Source organism: Papaver somniferum, chromosome 1, assembly GCF_003573695.1.
Source record: "Papaver somniferum cultivar HN1 chromosome 1, ASM357369v1, whole genome shotgun sequence".
Taxonomy (NCBI): Eukaryota; Viridiplantae; Streptophyta; class Magnoliopsida; order Ranunculales; family Papaveraceae; genus Papaver; species Papaver somniferum.
Window position 1 is genome coordinate 206,101,410 of NC_039358.1, and position 18,234 is coordinate 206,119,643.

The 18,234-nt window shown below is 42.9% G+C and overlaps 1 protein-coding gene across 1 annotated transcript; it reads left to right on the top strand.

Annotated features, from left to right (window-relative positions):
- The first annotated feature begins 17,652 nt into the window (after window positions 1-17,652).
- LOC113335852 (cysteine proteinase inhibitor B-like) lies at window positions 17,653-18,223 on the top strand. Its single transcript, XM_026581878.1, has one exon. It carries the CDS (start codon window positions 17,738-17,740, stop codon window positions 18,110-18,112), a length of 375 nt encoding a protein of 124 aa, XP_026437663.1. The 5' UTR covers window positions 17,653-17,737; the 3' UTR covers window positions 18,113-18,223.
- Window positions 18,224-18,234: the final 11 nt, after the last annotated feature.

Here is an 18,234-nt window from a genome sequence, read left to right on the forward strand (position 1 = left end):
CACCACCACCACCTCCAATTATCACCACCAACAACCACCGATTACCACCACCACCTCCGATTACCACCACCACCACTATATATATAGCTTAATTTAAAACATTAACAAAGATATTCTCACAAACCCATTACTTGTCATTCATTTTTGGTTGAATAAATGAGAACTAATCATCAAAATGAGTTGAAAATGGAAGTTGCAGAGAGGTTTAATGGAGTTTTTTTCAGTAAAAAGTTCGGTTATCACAAATTATTTTTTTCTTAACCGAACTCAAAGTTCGGTTGATTCGCAAAAAAATATTTTTAACCGAACTCCTTGTATTAGAACAATACAAGTCCATAAGTTCGGTTCGTTCGCAAAATTATTAAGTTTTCTTTGTAACCGAACTCTACCTATAAGCCCAGTTCGGCTGATTCGCAAAATATGTTGAAGTTTGCGAACCAACCGAACTTCTAACACTAGGTTACTTTTAACCTGAAGTTCGGTTGGGAACTTGGTTGCGTTGAAGTTTGCGAACTAACCGAACACACAAGATGTACTCAAATAAATTGTCAAGTTCAAAGTTTGGTTACCTACCATTTTATCCTAGGTAACCGAACATTGCACTGTACGACCAAAACCTCCATTAACGAGGGAGTTCGGTAACTTGCGTTTTTGGAAAACGTAACCGAACTACACTTTCAGGTGTGTTAGGTTACGTGTTCTTGACATATGGTAACCGAACTACACTTTCAGATGTGTTCGGTTACATGTTGTTGACATATGGTTAACCGAACTGGCCCAAATTTATATAAAAAATTTCATTTTTTTGAAAGTTTGGAGCAATTCAACCAACATTATCTAAGTTTGAAGCATATCTGGGTACCCAAATACCCTTCCTCCGGTTGTGGTTGGTAAAATCCATCGTTTTTCATGTTTTCCTTCTTCATCTTCTCTAACTTTACTCTCTCAATAATTCTACTTCTTTAAAAAAAAAAACTCATCTGATTTTTTAATCTCACTAATTATCTTTAACTTAATCATCTCACTAATCATTACACTAACTATTATTAACAATAACTAATCATCGCCCAAAATTAATCAGGAGGGTAATTTAGGTATTAATATAAATATCTAGATAAGGGGTAACCTAGATTTACTTCTAATGTCTTTATCCAAAATAAAACCATGGTCCCCAAAGAAAAATCATGGTCCCAAAAAATCGTTCGAAAAAAAACCTAAACATGCATGATTGGACTTGGGATGCAGCTGGGCTGGGTGTGCGCATGCTCTCGGTTATAGAATTAGTGAGATTTTAGAGTTTAGATTTCAATATTTCCTTTATTCTCTGCTACAGTGCTACTTCTTTGTCTTTTTGCTCTATTGATCACATTATGTAAATTCATGGTACTAAATATCATCGTGCTACTAGAAATAAAAATCTGAAACCATATGGGGGCTACTAACACAAAAAAAATCTTGCTACTAGACATAGTAACTCATGTATTTGACTGGGATTGACCGGATGGTAAATATTTGATTTTATCATATGGGTGCGCCATTTGTTAAGATTTTAGAAATACAAAAGAACACAAGAGAGAACTAGCATTTAACTTGATCAGCAGCTGACGGCAGCCAAAACATCAGTAATAGTGTGATTCAGAAAGGGTGTTGAGAAGATGTCCATTCCTCCTAGACATTATGCTCCAAACTCTAAAGCATAGAACGCGAGAATGTGAGCTACATCGGTAGCTTCTTTGTTCGCGAAGTTAAAACACAAAGGATTTGAAATGATTTACAAGGCTATTTATCTTATCCAAAAGTTTATGAGTTGAAATGATTTTTAATAAATTCTGTATTATTAACCAAAATCAAATATTTGATCGGAATATTGGCTCCTCGTGCCATGTTTAAAATCTAGTTGTGCAAAGATGCTGCACATCGTCTGACAGTGATATGGATTTGAAACCCTATCAGATAATCCGACTCAAAATTATGCTTCGGGTTTAGGCAAAATTCATGTAAAACTCTAGATATTTATTCTCAATTCAAAACTAGTCATAAAAATCCAAGGTGACCAAATTTGTGGTACAAAAACCCCACTCAAATGTTGGGATTCATTGAAACTCCATCGTAAACAAAATTGATACAAAAACCCCAAATTTTTAAAAATTGATACAAAAACCCCAAATTTAAATGTTGGTTTAATCAAATTTTATTTTGGTTTCATCATAAAATTTGATGAAACCAACATTTAAATTTGGGGTTTTTGTGTTAATTTTGTGTTGATGGGGTTTTTGTGTTACTTTTGTTTTGATGGGTTTTTTTTGTGGAAGGATGGTGACATCTTTGGGATTATAACTCGCGGACCGTTCTCAATTTTTGCATAGGAAAACCAGCTGAATTTAAGGTACACGGTTAAGAGCATCAACGGTGAGCAGTGCCAAAATTGTCACTGGATTACCAAATCTGTAAAACAAAAATATACGCATCTTAAACACGAGTTTACACATAACATAAATCGAGTATAACTTAACTTCATACGTTGAAATGGGACTCCCACTCCAACCCAGTTTATACCATGCCTGCTGCCCCTTTTGCTACTTTTGCAAACACCGTAGAAATCCATCCTACTTTTCGTTTATAAATTTCTTCATTCTTCTTCCCATAAAGTCTATCTAAAATAAAACTTCTTCGTTCATGGCTGCATTATTCCTCACCTTCTGTATCTTTCTTCTTCATTCCTCGCCATCTCCATCTTTTTATTCATCCGTTTCTTTTCACCATATTCTCCTGTTAATGCTCTTGAAGAAGTGTTAGGAGGAAGTAGAGAAATCTATTTTTTATTTTTTAATAGAAAAGTTCATGAATTAGGGAAATATGCAGTTGCTGAGTATAATTTGAAATTCAAGAAAGGAGAAAAAGGAACTCTGGTATTCAAAAAAGTTGTGGAAGCTCACCAACAACTTGTTCAAGGGAGGAATTACTTTTTGAAGATTTCTGCGATTCAGAATGGGAAACCTCAACTGTTTGATGCTTTTGTTCATGTGAACCAAAATCGGGAGAATTCTGTCGAGAGTTTTGATCCTTCGTTTGATTAAACTTAGAATTAGTATAGACTGGTGATGATAGGCTAAATTTTTTTCCTTTGTTCTCTATTATTTCTTTGTCTTTTTTCTCCTTTTTTATCCACAGTACATAAAGTTTATACTTCTGGTCGTTTGCTACGTTCTTGATTTACCAAACGCAACCATCATCGTGCTTTGATACAAAACATGGTAATTCTGAAACCATTAAATACGCATGATTCTTTTTCTTGGTACAAAACATAGTAATTCATGTATTTGATTGGGACGGTAACTATTTGATTTGGGTGCTCGTTGAAATTTTAGTTGATGGTGATTAATTTTTATTTTTATTTTGGTAGAGGGAAAAAGAAAAAACAATAGAACCCTAGAAAGAGAGAGAACTAGCAATTAACTAGATCGGCAGCATAGGAGAAGATGTCAATATTTCTCTTGAACACTATGTTCTAAAGCATAGGAGCTCGAGTTTGTGAGCCACATTAAGTTAAACACAACAACAATTTGCAAAAGCTATTGATGATTGATCTCTTCCACCAGTTGATGGTGATTGATGAAATTTTGTATGGTTGAGCTAAAACAAATACTAGGATGGCTCGTAAACTCGACGCCAATTAACTTCACGTTGTTTGAAACACTCCATGGTATTTAGACAATGTTAAAACCAGCTACGAAAATGTGAACACACAAGCCACGAAGGGATCCGAATGCTCACAATCAATCATCATCATCTAAAGAGATTTGTGATGATGATATCCTAGTGTTGATTCATTAGCTCAAAACCTTCGGGTTTATCATGGCCTCATCTAACAACTCCATGCGAGGCGTTTGCGCACGGAATATAAGTACAAGCAAAGAAAACAAAATGTATAAGTAAAGATCCATGGGTCTAAATAAATATAAAGTGATGAAATGTAAATAAGACCAAGGTTTACGTGGTTCAGCACTAAGTCCTACGTCCACGGGGTTTGTTGTTTTACTATATTCTTCACGGTTACACGAATAGTCGAATGACTTTTGGGTTTACATGTTTCTCTCTTCTAAATGATTAACTTACACTTGCAATCTCTCTCTCTCTCTCTCCTTCCCTTCCTGCTTTTTCCGATCCCCTTTCCTCTTGGTGGAGACGGGGTATTTATAAGGTTAGAATGTGGGACCCATCTCTGAAGACCGTTGGAACCTTATCTTCTTGTGTCCTTGCGTCTATCACGCATAGGTTTGCGTTTGCCCCTTGATCCCGCAGAGGCATCCTCGCTCGTTCCACAGGTTGATCGACGCGTACACTGCTCAGAGTGTTTAATGTGGGTAGTTGAGGGGTCTGCTCGTGTCAGACAAGTGTCTTCTGCCCCTGTCACATCCTTGTCAGCTAACTTTCTCTCCACCGTTGATCTTAGCTTCTCTTTTGGGGATGAGATAAAGTAACTCCTCGTGGTTTATTTGGTGTTTCGTAGCGCATCATGTTTTGATGTTTTGGCCTGCATGTTTTCCACGTATCTTTTTATATACACGTGTCTGATAGTGAGATATATGTGTACACAATTTGACCCTTTTCTTCGGGCTTGAATGTCTAATGGGTTCCTTGAAGAAAAACTATCGTCACATATTCTTCTCACTCCTAATAACTTCTCCTAGATACTTGGGCACGTCTTTTATTCGTGCATTAACTGCTTATGTAACGGGCACGTTTCCCATTCCTCCATTAATTTCCTTCTTTTCCTTTCGGGTATATTAAGGAGAGAAAGAAAATTAATTTCATTCTTCCTAAACATTCTCTCAGTTTTCTTCTTTGTTTTTCAGCCCTTAAATTCTCTGTCTGTCTTCATTGAACCTGTGACCTTAAATTCTCTGTCAGTCTTCATTGAACCCGTGATCTTAAATTCTCTGTCAGTCTTCATTGAACCTGTGATCTTAAATTCTCTCCACCTTATCATTAATCACGCCCGCTTCCACTGTTTGTTTCTTCTTCTGATGTTTTTGCCGGTAAGTTTTTCTTTTCTTTGTTTCCACTGTTTTACGCTGTGTTGATTTGTAAATTCTCTGCTAATGTTGTTCCTTGTTTGTGATGAAGAACTTCTTCTGATGCTTGCGTACTAGTTTGCCCATGTACTTCATCTTAAATCAAGGAAGCCACTGTTTTGCTTGTATTTGAGTTTTTGAGGGTATGAATTTTATGAAATGTTGAGCATATATACTAATTTTAGGGTTTCTGCGTTATCGTGTGTGTATTTCTATTGATGTGGTTTTTTGATCTTTGGTAATATTTTTGAATGTGTGTAACTTGTTCTTGATTTTAATCTTTTCGCAGCCATGTCTGACCGTCCGCGGCTTACTTATCAGACTCCTGGTTCTGGCCTATCGAGATCTCCTCCACGTAGAGAGTCTCAAGATGATGTTCGTCGGAGTCGAGTTTCTTCTGGAGCGAAGGCCTCGTCTTCTAGGGAAGATATTCCTCCGACAAATCCTTCTGGTTCCCGAAGAGTCTTCGATCGCGCAACGTCTCGTCCTCGTGATGATACTAGGAGTACGCAGGCTCCGCCTCGTGCTGTTGCTTTTGACGTTCCTCCTCTACGTTCGTTAGTGCCCGAGCATCATCTGCGGTCCCCTCCAACTTTTAAAGGGAAGAATACGAAGGGTGTAGTTTCGAGGGCTGAATCTTCAAAGAATCCTCCTGTGAAGAGAAAAGCTTCCGAAGCGTTCATTAGTTCATCCGGCCCCGCCGAGGAGGATGAGGCTGCCCCCTTGATACGCCGTGTCTCGGTTAGTAAGAAAAAAAGTAACCTTCAAGCATATTGATCTCGAAATATTCAAGGAAAAACATGAGCTTCAAGCCTTCGGGGTTCGTTTCTATGCCCCTGAGGATGATATTACTTATGAGCTTATCTCAAAGTATGAGTTTGATGAATTTCATTTGTTAACGACGGTTGGAGCGTTCGAAGCTGGTCTTATGCTGCCGTTGTACAAATCAGGTGATTCCTTCTACCATGACGTGCTCGCTAGTCATGAAGGCTCTTCCACCGATACTCACAGCCGTTCCGTATCCCAACTATCGGGGAATTATCTCCGCGCCCTGAAGGAGTGCTATCTGCGGAGTAAGGGGGAGACGTCGATGACTTGCTACGTCCCCAATCCCGCGGAGAAGGAATGGTATACTCCTGAGAATTTCAATAACTCCTTCGGTGATTACGTCAATAGTAGGAACCGCAAGCCGTGGAGTGTCAGCCTTCGGAATCTCGCTGCTCCTCGGGGCGAGATTCGTCTGTTAAATGAGGTCAGCGATGCCAAGCTGAAGTATGTTCCTGGCACGGAGGGGTCTAATCATCGGAAACTCTTCCCAGCGCGCGAGAGGATCAAGCGCGATCATGACTACGAGTGGCACGCCACCGTTATCGAAATAGTTGGTCCATGGGCTTACGGTTGGATTCCTGGTCCCCGCGGTTGGCGGCCTACCGAGAGTAGCAAGCCACGCGAGTCTCCTCCTGCTCGTTATGGAGAATTCTGTCCCTGGCGTTTGAACTTTGCGGGTATGAATTTTCCTTATGCCCTTGACGTCGTAGAGGGAGACGAGGAGGAATGTTCTGGTGCTATACTTCCACCGAAGAATACCTCAACTGCTCAGGTACGCGGATTCTAGCTGCGCTTCTCCTCTTTTAGAAATTTATCTGTCGGGAAAAATAATTCTTTTTGTGGTGTTGGTTTTCAGGTGTTGAAGAAGAAAAAGATTAAGCCGAAGCAGTCTTCTACTATTGTGATGGGCGAGGCTGAGGCCCAAGAAGAAGTTACTAGTCCAGTGAACGAAGAGTTTGCTGAGGATGAGGAGATTACAGATGGGGAGGAACGTACTGGTACTTCCCCTATCAATGTCGAAGAAGAGATCTTCGTTGGTCATGTTGGTGATGAAGGAAGGAACAAAGCCGTGGTGGCTGATGACGTTGTTATTGGGGACATTTATGTCCCTGCTGGTGATGTTGCGGATACCCTTCCCGCCTCCCAAGAATTTTCTTTTGATCGGATGTACTCCACGGGGGAGTTCTTTGACGATGCCCTCGATTTTCCCGAGGACTTCTCTTTACTTTCCCCCAATGATAATTGGGATGTTCTTGGTGGTGATGGTAACAGAGACGCTACTGTTGAAGATGGTAGCGCGGAGGAGCATGCTGCGAATGTAGGCGCGGAGGAGCATGCCGACATTTGTGCTGAGGGGGCCGTGTCAGAGAAGGGGAAATCGGTCATTGATGCGCCTGCTGATAATCTTCCACAGTCGCCGACGTCTGAGGGTGAGGACGCCATCATGGATTGGTTCAAGGAAAAGAATCTTCTATTTGTCTCTCATCCCGCCCCTGTTGTTGCTGGGGAAAAGGAATCTACTGCGTATACCCGTCGCATGATGGAGATGTCTTCTAAGGCGCGGGTGTCTGAAGCCTGGGGAAAAAATTTGAGTGTTCCCGAAGCTACCCTTGTGCCGGAGCCTCCTACTTCCGTTGCAGATATGATGGCCATCGCCGACGGGTATCAATATGGCTTTCCGCAGCAGCGTGTCTTGGAGGTAAATTTTCGTACATACTTTTTCGTGACGATCGAATGCTTCGGTGAAATAATGTTTTGTCATCTTGATGTGTAGATGATGAGGAGTGAGCATTGTAACCACGTGCTGTATCAGTTCTTCAAAGCGAAATCTCTGAAGCTCGAGGCTAAGCTTCGTCACAGAGAAAAGGAATTATCTGCGGCTGAGGTGGAAATAGAAGAACTGAAGAAAAGCCTCAAGGAGAAAGAGAAGCTGGGTGAAGCAGAGGCCGGTCTTCGTTCCGAGCTTGTTGCTGTTCGCGCTGAGTTAGAGCAAACTCGCAGCCAAATTTCAACTTTCACAGGTTTGGTTCTTTTTCCCTCGCAGTATGTCGTCATTCCTCTATTTCTTAGTTGTTCTGTCTGAGTCTCCCCACCCTATCTCCAGTGGGTGGCGTCCCCGAGCTGATATGGCTTCGAAACGAAAGAGCTCGGCAAAAATCTCGTATTAGAGATCTGGTTGAGAAAATTAAGAATGAAGCCACGAAATGGGATGCTCGGGCTGAGGTATGGCGCGCGAGGCATGTTCAGATGGTCGACATGCAAAATCTGTACAACCATGATCGTGCTTTATTTAATGGAACACTGCTGTGGACACGTGATAGTCTGCGGGAAGCCCGTGAGCGTACTTCCTTGCTGGAGTCTAGGATTCAACTGCTGGAAGAAGAATTACAGAAGGCTCGATCCATTCCTCTTTCAGGGGTTAAGGATAATATGCTCTGTCTTGTCAGAGAAAGAGATGATGCCCGTGCCGAAGTCTGCGCTCTCAGCAATGCTCTTGCCGTGTCCCGTGCCGACGTAGCTCGTCAGGCTGAGTCTGAGAGGAATCTTGAAGTGTGTATGTACAGACTTAGCAAAGGGGTTTCAGAGATAAATAAAGAGGTCGACCACCTTCGTCACATGGACTCGATGAAGCAGGTAGAATTAGATGCCTGTCAATTTACTCTCACCAACCTTCAACTAGACTATAAGAAATTATCCGCGGAATATGACCATCTTGATGAAGCGCGAGATGCGGTTGTTAATGAGTATGAAGAGGCTTCGGCTTGTGTCGAAGGTATAATCCTATTTCATCGAGTGTGACCGTGTTTTTTTTCTGCGCTGACTCCGTGGTGTTGTCTTTTTCAGAGCTCGAGGGACACCTTCGCGTCACAAATGAAAAACTTGAAAAGGCTCAATCTTCCTTAGCGCAGCAGGAAGAACAGACCAATCATTTCAAGAATTTAGCGGCAACCCATGAGGAGGCCGTTGGTGCTGCTTCTAGAGAAGTGAATCGGCTATCTTCGTTATTATCCCAAGCCCAACAACAGACAACAGTTATTAAGCACAAGGCTCGTTGTCAATTGGCTGAGGATACGAACAAGATGCTGGAGAGGATAGAACTTGGCCTAAAGAACGAGCATGGTCTCGTGAAGAACTATCCTCGTCGTCCAGTTCCTTCTGCCTTTCCTGGCTCCTCGTGACCCTCTTCTGGTGGGAGCGTCCCTTCAAGTCTTCGGAATAATCCTGCCGATGGGGCAGCAATCTAGGCAGAGACCGCAGCATTTTGTAGGGGCCGCGACATCATTATCCTTCCCTTTTTGTAATCATGTAACAAGAATATTTTTTGCTGATATCCTGTAAAAGGAATATTTTTTGATGTGTATCCTTGAATTGGCCTTTCACTTTTTGTAATCATCCTTTATGAAATGGATCCTTTTCTTGATATACCTGCAATGTTGGTTTGTTTTTATTTTAAGCATTTGTGAAAAAACAAAACAAAAGTTTTTAAGTGTTTGGGTGCGATACTGAAGGAAGGTACCTTCGTGATCGTCTTGAGACCTGTCACCCCGCTGGAGAATCCTGGGCCAGAGGATTCCCAGACGGTGGGGGCCGGGGCAACGTTCTAGGATATGGGATTAAAATATTTACACACCCATTCCGTCGACCCGTTTCCTTAAGATTGGTTGGGTATCTCTTTCTGCTGGGTGCCTTCCCCCTGGTCTTACACTTATGGACACTGATGGGGGAGCCCTGAGAGATTGTAGATTAACTACTTTCCCCAATATTGTCGATAGATTCCGCTGACTTGATAATTTGAAAGCTTGTTTGATTGATAAGTTGAGGCCTGCAATTCCACTTCCAGAGATAGAAACATGTGGAGCGGTCAGGCTCCCTTCTTCTTCTGGCACACTCCAAGCAGATTCAAGTCTGCGTTGCTCCTATGGGAAGTATGGTTTGAGCCACTTAGCATTCCAAGGATGCCGGAGGACCTCGCCTTTTAGATTACGAAGGTAGTAGGAACCGTTACCCGCAACGTCGTGTATTATAAAAGGTCCTCCCCACGTAGGTGCTAATTTTCCCCATTTATTTTCTTGCTGATACCGTGGGATTGTTCTCAACACATACTGCCCCTCTACAAAATTCCGCAGCTTTACCTTTTTGTTGTACTCCCTTGCTAGTCTTCGTTGATAATTTTCCATATTTTGTAATGCTACTTCCCTTCTTCCTTCCAAGTCGTCCAACCTTTCTAACATCATATCTGTTGTGAGGTTTTTCTACCAAGCTTCGGTCTTCGTGGTTGGCATGAGGATTTCCATAGGTATGACTGCTTCAGCTCCATAAGTTAGAAGAAACGGGGATTCCCAGGTGGCGGATCTTCGTGTTGTCCTGTATGCCCATAACACATTGTGCAGTTGTTCGCACCATCTTCCCTTATGCTCGTCTAATTGTTTTTTGAGTATAAGGGCGAGGGTCTTGTTGGTAGCTTCCGCTTGTCCGTTGCTTTGAGGGTATATGGGGGTGGACTTGTTCTTTCTTATTTTGAAAGTATCGAAGAGCATGTCTATATTTTCCCCCTGTAATTGCTTGCCGTTATCAGATACAATTTCAGCGGGTATACCAAATCTACAAATGATGTTCTGGAATATGAAAGTAAACACATCCGCGTCTCTGATCCTGGCCAAGGCCTTAGCCTCCACCCATTTACTGAAGTAGTCTGTGGCTACTATCAAAAATCGTCTTTTCCCTGATCCTTCGATGAAAGTCCCGACGATGTCTACGCCCCATTTTGCAAATGGCCACGGGCTATCGACGGAGTTTAACATTGTCGCCGGCGCGTGGATCTTTTTTGCGAAGCACTGACATTCTTCACATCGTCGGGACATCCTCGCGGCATCCTGTATCATTGTCGGCCAGTAATATCCTTGCGTTTTTGCTTTGTCAGCTAGTGATCTCATGCCGCTATGATTCCCCGCGTCACCGTAATGGATATCATTTAGAATTCGATGCCCCTCTTTCCGGGACAAGCAACGTAGTAATGGTCCAAGGAAGGATTTCTTATATAGGACCCCATCCCGAAGATCATATCTTCCCACTTTGGAGAGTATCTTCCTAGCTTGTTTCTGATCCGCAGGTAAGCTTCCTTTTTCGAGAAAGGCATGGATTGTCACTCTCCAGTCATCTTCGTTGCTAAAGTCTTCGTCTTGATTTGCTCTTGACAGGGTATCCTCTTCGTCAAAGTCATTATGGATGTCTTCTCCTACCTGGTCTTCGATATTTTCTTCCACTGTATCTTGATTGGTAGCGAAGGAGAATTGAGATGCAATCGAAGGATCGTATACCCTTGCTATTTTAATAGCTTCGACATTTTTATCCCTCAGCATGGATGATATATATGCTAGGGCATCCGCGTGCCTGAGGTCCCTTCTGCATAAGTGCCGGAACTTAATGTTCAGGATTTGTGATGCCAATGTTTGGACCAAGGCCATGTAAGCTGAGAGGGTGTCATCGTACACATTATACTCGAGCCCTATTTTCCGTATGACAAGCTGCGAATCTTGTCAGCCTTACATCGGTTACCCCCATCTCTATTATTATACGGAGGGCGTGTACGACAGCTTCGTATTCAACAATGTTGTTGGTATGCTCTTTGAATTCCAATCTAAGTGCCTGTATAATCCTTTCTCCAGTTGGGGTGATAATGACAATGCCTATTCCTGCTCCTTCCTTATTTTTAGATCCGTCGACGAAGACTTCCCATTGTCTTTGACTCGCAGGTTCGAGGATATCCATTGGATCCTTGTTTTCTTCCTCGGCTTCTGGTATTCCCTTAATCTCTTCGTCGTTGTCAAGGTGGAGGTCTGCTAAGAAATCCGCCAGAACTTGGGACTTCCGAGAATGTTGAATTTCATGAATGATGTTGAATTGGTCCAGATGGGTGTTCCATTTGGCTATTCGGCCCACTTTTCCCGTGCTTTTGAGGACTGCTTCCAATGGTGCTTTGCATGGGACCTTGACGAGGTGAGTTAGGAAGTAGGTTCTCAGTTTTTGGGTAGACCATACCAGTGCGAGGATGAGTTGTTCAATCTTAGTATAATTTCTTTCCGCAGAATTGAGGGTCTTGCTGACGTAATAGATAGGTTGTTCTATCTTTGTATTGGTTTTGACTAATACCGCGCTGAATGCGTCCTCTGTTGCTGCTATGTACAGTGCCAAAACCTCGTCAGGGTCTGGCTTCTGCAGGATCGGGATTGAGGCTAGATGTTCTTTGATTTTTTGGAATGCTTCCTCGCATTCAGCGGTCCATTCGAACCTGCTCCCTTTTTTGAGAATATTGAAGAAATGTTTGCATTTGTCCGAAGACCGTGCAATAAATCTGCCCAACGCTGCTATAGACCCATTGAGCTTCTGCACTTCCTTTAGATTCTTTGGGGACGACATCTCTACTATGGCTTGAATCTTTGCTGGGTCTACCTCGATGCCCCTTTTTGTTACCAGATACACGAGGAACTTCCCCGAGGTGACACCGAAAGTACATTTCTCCGGATTCACTTTCATGTGATGCTGTCTCATTGCTTCGAAGATATTCCTCAGGTCCTGGTGGTGATCTTTACGCAGCTTGCTTTTGAAGAGCATGTCGTCAACGTAGACTTCTAGGGTTCCTCCAATCCATGGCTTGAAGATAGCATCGACCATCCTTTGGTATGTTGCCCCTGCGTTTCGAAGTCCGAAGGGCATTCTAGTATAGCAATAAAGGCCATGTGGGGTGTAGAACGCTGTGGTGGCTGATCTTCTTCTTCCAGGGCCACTTGGTTGTAGCCAGAATGTCCATCCATGAATGACAGTTCTTCATATCCTTCTACTGCTTCTACCAGCTGGTCTATGCTCGGCAGGGGATAGCTGTCCTTTGGACATGCCTTGTTGAGATTAGTAAAGTCGATGCATATTCTAACCCCTCCATTTTTCTTAGGAACAATGACCATGTTGGAGATCCAGGTAGGATACTTGACTTCCTTGATAAATCCTGCGTCTAGTAGTTTCCGAAGTTCTGTTTCTACTGCCTCATGATACTCTGGAGCTACTTTTCGTATTTTCTGCTTGAACGGGGGCGTGCCCGGTTTGATGCGTAGTTCATGTTGGATTACTTTTGGGTCAATCCCCGGCATATCTCCTAGCTTCCAGGCGAACACATCCGCATATTCCTTAAGTAATTTGGTTAAGGAATGTTCCCTTCCTTCGTCCATTATGGTCCCGATTTTGATCATCTTCGGGTTTTCTTCCGTTCCTATGTTGATTTCCTTTACGGGCTCTACTGGTGTGAACACAGGCTTCGGGTTTCCGAGGACTGGGACGTTCTTTAATTGCTATTTAGCGTGTTTCTGTTCTTCGATGGTTGTTGAAGTACTTGTTTCTGTGCTTAGGACATTATCATCTTTCGTCAAGCCCTTCCCTGTAGTTTCCTTGAGGAACAGGTCTATGGCCTTCTCTTTCGCGGTTTCTTGATTTTTTACTCTTCGGATTTTTCGCTGCTCTTCTTGCTCGTTGTTGATATGATCCTGAGTGGCCTGGAACTCTCGCGTAGTGATCCGATCTCCCTTGATTTCCATTACTCCCTTAGGTGTTGGAAATCTGAGATATTGGTGGTATGTTGCCGCAACTCCTTTGAGCTTATGTATCCATTTTCGTCCAATAATAGCGTTGTAGGGGGAAGGGGTGTCCACCACACCGAATCGGGTTTCCAGTTTCATGGGCCCTGCGTTAACCTGCAACACGATGTCTCCCAAGGGCTTCGTGGCTGCTCCATTGAATCCGTAGATGGTGTGATAAGAGGTCATTAACTGTTCATCATGGAGCTTCATCCGTTTGAATGCATCGTAAAATAGGACGTTTACGGAGCTTCCCCCGTCTATGAGGATCTTTTTGAGGTTACATCCAGCTACTGGTAGTGTTAGGACCAAGGGATCGTTATGGTCTTCCATATCTTCTTCGAAGATGATAGGAGATTCCATCCATTCTTCGTGTTCGTCCACCAGTATCCCATCGACCTTATATAATTCGCAGCAGTCTTCGAATTGCTTCCGTAACCTATTTCCAATATGCGCTGTAAGTGAGGGTCTTGTGGCTTCAGAACACGAGATGGTGTTGATTGTTCGGTTTCCTTCTGGAAGTTGGACTGGTTTGGTTCGCTTGGATCTGTCCTCGGTAACATCCTTTCGTACGTAATGTTTGAGCTCTCCCGCATCAATTAATTTTTGGATCATTATTTTAAGGTTCTTGCACTTTTCGGTCTGGTGTCCGTTGAAACAGTGATATTCACAGTAATCTTTAGACTTCTCGGATCTCGGGGGCTGCTTTCCCTTAGACCATGGCCACTCCAAGTTTTCCCTCCCTTTGATCTCTCGTAGGATACGAGCATAGCTAGCGTTGAGTTTCGTGTAAACTTGATCTTCGAATTTTCGGTCACCTGCTCTTCATTCATCCCTTCGTTCCTTCCTATCTTCGTGAGGTCTCTCCCCTGAGCAACTCCTTTTGGCCCCATTGGTTTGTTCCGCTGAATTGGTGCGGTGAGACCTCTGCGGATATGCCCTCGGGTTTTCCCGTTGAATTTCTTCAAGTCGAGCGTTCTTTTCGATAATTATTCGAAGATCTCCCTCTGTCTTAGGCACGCTCCCATAAATTTCAACAAATAGGGGACTCATTCGGTCTAAGCCCCATTTGTAGCAATTGATGCTTACCACTGGGTCTACACTCCCTATGGCTTGGAATATCTTGTGCCATATGTTAGTATACTCCCTCGTGGTTTCCTTGTAGCCAATCGCTAGTGAAAAGAGCTTATCCATTCCGGTGTTTACAGTCTTGTTGTACATGTACGTTCTTAAGAATTTCTCTGCGAGTTGGTCGTATGAGTGGATGGAGTTTGGTGGCAGATTATCGAACCATGATAACGCCGATCCCTTCAGGATTGACGGGAAGTATCTGCAGAGTAGGGCGTCGTTCTGACCCCATCTAGCTAAGACACGGTTGTAGTACCGAATATGTGCAGCAGGGTCGCTGGATCCATCATAGCATTCGAACGTTGGGGCAGGGCATTTCAGTGGAATAGGGGTGTTGGCCAAGCGATGAGTTAAGGGCGTGGAGTTGGCTTCTCTCATGACCTCTTCTAACCTCCCCCCGCCTTGTTTATTTTTTAATTGCCTGATCTCGGCCATCATCTCATCTCGTAGTTCTTTCATTGCGCGGTGGTGCCCTAAATTCTTCTGCTCGTTACCGTCTGACTCTCCATCGTCATAATCCAGGTCGGATACGCTACTTCCCCTTGTCGCGTCTTCATTAGACGCTATGACGACTCTACAGTCTCGGTTTGGCTCTGGTGCTTTGGAGTTTGCTTCATCAAGTTGTTGGCTGGTCTTCGTGCTTAGAGCAATCCGCTCCTTTAAATCTTGATTTTCTCTGGCCAACAGGGCTACAGCATCTGCGTAAACCTGCTGGCTCTTCTTCAGTTCCTCAAGCTCAGCCATCAGTCGGTGTGATTGGTTGGACCCCTGATTGGGAGTCCCAGCGCGTGCTACTACAACCATGGTGCCGCCCTCCTCCATGGTCTGCACTAAAGGTGGCAGGGGTTCATCTTCGGTTGCTGGCATTTCCAAATTTGGGTGAGTGCCCCTCTGCGGTGCTAGAGCCGCCGGTATGGTTTGATTTTGATCATTTGTTGGTGGCATTCCAAAAGTTAGAAGGTGCACGGGTTGGAATGTTCTGGACTCATCCACCCTTTCTCTTGGTTGATTAAGTTGAGTCATGGCGCAAGTATTGCTAGCCTCTGCAGCCTTCGGGACTACCGCAGCCGCACCGTACTTTGTCGCTGCTGCTCTGAGAGCCGCCGCTGCAACTGAATTAGCGTTCATAGGTGAAGTGATTTCCGCAGTATCTTTCCTTTGACTGGTCATTTTAGCTTTATCTCCTTTCTGCTTGGTTCGGGTGATGACCGGGGTTGTCCTGGGTGTTTCTTTTGACAAAGCTTTGGATTTTCCTGCTTCCTGCGTCTTTTCCATCACGTGTCCTTTTGTTGACAATGAAATCTCGCCGAAACTCGCCTTCTTTACTCACAATACGTTCTTTCTGCATAAGGCATTTCAAACAAAAAACGGGAATATCCGCGTGAAGCGGGTTAGTTGGCGAAATACATTCTCCCAGGAGAGGATTAATACACGCAAGTTACAATATACGGGTTAAAGTTTTATTAAAGGAGATCCTTAGTATAAAAACTACGAAAATCCCCCAGAGAGACGGGTTCGCACGAGATCTAAAGAAAGTCGTAAATCCGCGGATTAGAACAATAAATCTTATCGAAGATAAAAGGTGGGTTTTTGAATACAATACAGTTAACAAATGATCTAGACGGTCCGAGATGATAAATCAGAGCAATCATATGCCCATTTAAAATGAAATCACAGGACAAGATAAATCTTTTACCGGGACGAAGTCCCTGTTTCTAGCGCCAAATTGTGAACACACAAGCCACGAAGGGATCCGAATGCTCACAATCAATCATCATCATCTAAAGAGATTTGTGATGATGATATCCTAGTGTTGATTCATTGGCTCAAAACCTTCGGGTTTATCATGGCCTCATATAACAACTCCATGCGAGGCGTTTGCGCACGGGATATCAGTACAAGCAAAGAAAACAAAACGTATAAGTAAAGATCCATGGGGATAAATAAATATAAAGTGCTGAAATGTAAATAAGACCAATGTTTACGTGGTTCAGCACTAAGGCCTACGTCCACGGGGTTTGTTGTTTTACTATATTCTTCACGGTTACACGAATAGTCGAATGACTTTTGGGTTTACATGTTTCTCTCTTCTAAATGATTAACTTACACTTGCAATCTCTCTCTCTCTCTCTCCTTCCCTTCCTGCTTTTTCCGATCCCCTTTCCTCTTGGTGGAGACGGGGTATTTATAAGGTTAGAATGTGGGACCCATCTCTGAAGACCGTTGGAACCTTATCTTCTTGTGTCCTTGCGTCTATCACGTAGAGGTCTGCGTTTGCCCCTTGATCCCGCAGAGGCATCCTCGCTCGTTCCACAGGTTGATCGACACGTACACTGCTCAGAGTGTTTAATGTGGGTAGTTGAGGGGTCTGCTCGTGTCAGACAAGTGTCTTCTGCCCCTGTCACGTCCGTGTCAGCTAACTTTCTCTCCACCGTTGATCTTAGCTTCTCTTTTGGGGATGAGATAAAGTAACTCCTCGGGGTTTATTTGGTGTTTCGTAGCGCATCATGTTTTGATGTTTTGACCTGCATGTTTTCCACGTATCTTTTTATATACACGTGTCTGATAGTGAGATATATGTGTAAACAGAAAAAGTGAAGAAAGCTATTTAAAATTCATCCTGTAATTTAGCATGGAGTGCTGATGCCCCGAAATCCCATTGTTACATTTAGCTTTTGGGTGGTTTACACACTTTTGCAGCGCCGCTGCTCTCAGAAAACGCACTTGCTAAATCTCAACTCACTAGTTACTTATTCAGTTATTCTCCATTAAATTCTGAGATTTTCTTTAGTTAATACCCATGCAGCCATGCTCGTGGCACGCTTTAAAATCTAGTTGTACGTAACAAGAAAAACAAAAGATGGTGCACATTGTCTGATCGCATTCCTAGTGACATTATACGTTTAGACGCACCCACATTGATATCCTTTCCCCTTTACTACTCTTGAATGAAAACATAGAAATCTCCGGAAGACTGTGACTCTCAATAAATTCTCTCTCCCTAAAACACTTCCTTTATAAATTCCCTCTCCACTCACCCTCAAAAAATTCATCCTAAAACCAGTTCTTCTCCATTTTAGATCCATGGCACCACATTCTTCTTCATTCCTCACTATCTCCATCCTCTTATTCATCTGTTTCCTATCATCATCATCCTCTGTTGATGCTCTCGGAGGAAAAGCTGAAATCAAAGATGTGAAAACAAACAAAGAAGTTCAAGATTTGGGGAAATATTCAGTTGATGAGTATAATCTCAAGAAAGGAGAAGAAGGAAGTTTGACATTTACACAAGTTGTTAAAGCTCAGAAGCAAGTTGTTGCAGGGATTCAGTACTTTTTGAAGGTTTCTGCAATGGAAAATGGATCACCTAAATTTTTTGATGCTGTTGTTCTTGTAAAAGCTTGGGAGAAACCTGCAAATCGTCTTATTAGTTTTAATCCTTCTTCAACAGAGAATTAGGGATTATTAATTATGGTTTGGATATATGTAACTGGGTGTGTTAAATGTTTGATGCTATAATTATTATGAATCCTTAATAAAGTTGGTGAGATTTGATTTTCTTTTTTATTATATGATTTTTC